The 1966-nt window shown below is 41.3% G+C and overlaps 1 protein-coding gene and 1 pseudogene across 1 annotated transcript; one reads left to right on the top strand and one right to left on the bottom strand.

Annotated features, from left to right (window-relative positions):
* Positions 1–493: 493 nt before the first annotated feature.
* On the top strand, positions 494–1373 carry LOC113472767. Its single transcript, XM_026832556.1, has one exon. The coding sequence runs from the start codon at positions 609–611 to the stop codon at positions 1008–1010; it is 402 nt and encodes a 133-aa protein (XP_026688357.1). The 5' UTR covers positions 494–608; the 3' UTR covers positions 1011–1373.
* A 216-nt stretch (positions 1374–1589) lies between these two features.
* Positions 1590–1707, bottom strand: LOC113472768 (annotated as a pseudogene).
* Between the last annotated feature and the right edge of the window lie 259 nt (positions 1708–1966).

Below are 1966 nucleotides of genomic sequence, written 5' to 3'. Positions count from 1 at the left end.
CTGTACTAAATAAAATTTTGAATTCTTCCCAGGTGATGTTCGGAGTAGACACTTCCGTAAGCCATTGTGCTGCTGGTCCTTTTAATGCTTGGCCCAGTGTTAGAATAAGATCACTCCCAAACCTAGGGTTTTCAGAAAAACAAACGTCTGCTGTTTGAAGCCAGGCTTTTGCATCAACATTGTCCAGAGAAGGATTGAATTCGGGCAAAGTTAGGACTCTATTATTTTTGACCAATTCTCTCAATAATTCCCGTACCTCAGGATAGGGTTGGGACATCGAGACGAAAACATCGATGTTCGATACATCGATGTTTTTAAACTTCGATATATCGAGTATCCGATGTATCGTAATCAAAAACATCGATGTTGACATCGATGTTTTTGTTCCGATGTATCGATGTTTTCAAAACATCGATGTCGATGTCCCAACCCTAACACTTTGTAGCCTATGTCACCCTCAGTACTGTTCTTAAAAAGAAGAGAAAAAAATCGGTCGAGCCGTTTTCTCGTGAAAAGTGAATTATTCATAAAGATGATTTCAAGATTTCCTCTGTTTCCTCTCCCCCCCCCTCGCAGGTAGAACACACAAGCACAACTCCAAGAAGTACATGGCTCTGTTTCCACTGGTAGCGGTTCTCAAATTCATGGTCATCAAGGCCCTGTTGATCCCTCTTCTCATCTCGGTCCTCATTATAAAGAAGATAATCATCCTAGGAGTGATAGCGCTCCCCTATGTATTCTCTCTGCTTCGTATCTGTAGGAATGGGCCTGGGTTTGGTCTCCTGTTTGGTGGGGGCGGGGGCGGGGGTGGCCTAGGGGGTAATCAGGTAGCGGCTAATGCCCCTTATCTATCTGCTGTAGACACGGCAGTAGATTACACAGCGGGCTATGGGACCCACGCTGGCTATAAAGATTTTGGTGGAGGGGCACGGTGGATAGATAGACATTATCCTAATATGATGGGCATGGGGAAGATGACTGGCGAGGTGGGGTTGATAGAAAGAAAGTAACGTGCCGTGTGAGCGGGAGACCCGGGTTCGATTCCCGTTGCGGTCGAAAAAAATTGTAAGTAGGTTACAAATATTACTACAAATTATTATGGGTTCCGTTATTGGTTGATACAGGGTCACTCAGTTTAGCGAGATTTTGAAACAAAAATTGGGTTTCGTTTTAAAAAGGGTATTGCTCGTATCTTACAGATTAGATGTTTTAATCAGTAAAATCAGTTGTGTTTCGCTTCTTTGATCTCACTTTTATTTTATTACTTGGGATCTCTGTTGTATGTTGCTGGTTGGTTCGAGATATTGTTAGTAAGTCAAATTTATTGTAAATACTAGTTAGTAGTGTTAGTACGGTGTTAGTTGTTTTATATATTTTTTTAACAGAGTTCCATGTTTTACAGTAGTTAATAGGAGAGAAGCTGAGACTTGGCCACTCCAGGGTCTCCCATCAGACAGATGTTGATGTTACCTGAACAGAAAAATGAAAACAATTTTTAAAGGTTCAATCCCTGAATAAAAACCCCCAAGTTTTTTAATGGCTCCTCACAATAAACTCAGTATTTCACCCAACCTGAGTAGTGCCAAAAAAGCCAGCAGCACGTGATTGCCCTGATGGTCAACTATCTGGATACCAAACACGCACAACGTTGCTTAACTTCAGTGATCTGTGGAGAACTGGTGTATTCAACATGCTATCGCCGCTGGCTCCACTGAAACGAGTAGTAGTTTTTTTTTTAATATTAAATAAATACAATTTACGTTATTGTAATGTCCCAATTTCTGGTGATCAGCATGTAGATTTTCCCAAGGACATATTTCAATATATCCACGCACAGTTAAGGGAAGTTATTTTAAACTCACTCTTTACAAATCTCCACTTACCTCTGATCTCCAGTGCTATACAACTCATCACCTCCATTTCATCTCCACTTACCTCTGATCTTGAGTCCTTCACTCCTATCCAC

The sequence above is a fragment of the Diaphorina citri genome, unplaced genomic scaffold (genome assembly GCF_000475195.1).
Source record: "Diaphorina citri unplaced genomic scaffold, Diaci psyllid genome assembly version 1.1 scaffold8115, whole genome shotgun sequence".
NCBI classification, from domain to species: domain Eukaryota; kingdom Metazoa; phylum Arthropoda; class Insecta; order Hemiptera; family Psyllidae; genus Diaphorina; species Diaphorina citri.
This window is presented reverse-complemented; position numbering and strand designations above follow the sequence as displayed.

Coding starts and splice junctions, on each gene's coding strand:
- LOC113472767 (XM_026832556.1), top strand. CDS start 609: ATGGCTCTGTTTCCACTGGTAGCGGTTCTCAAATTCATGGTCATCAAG.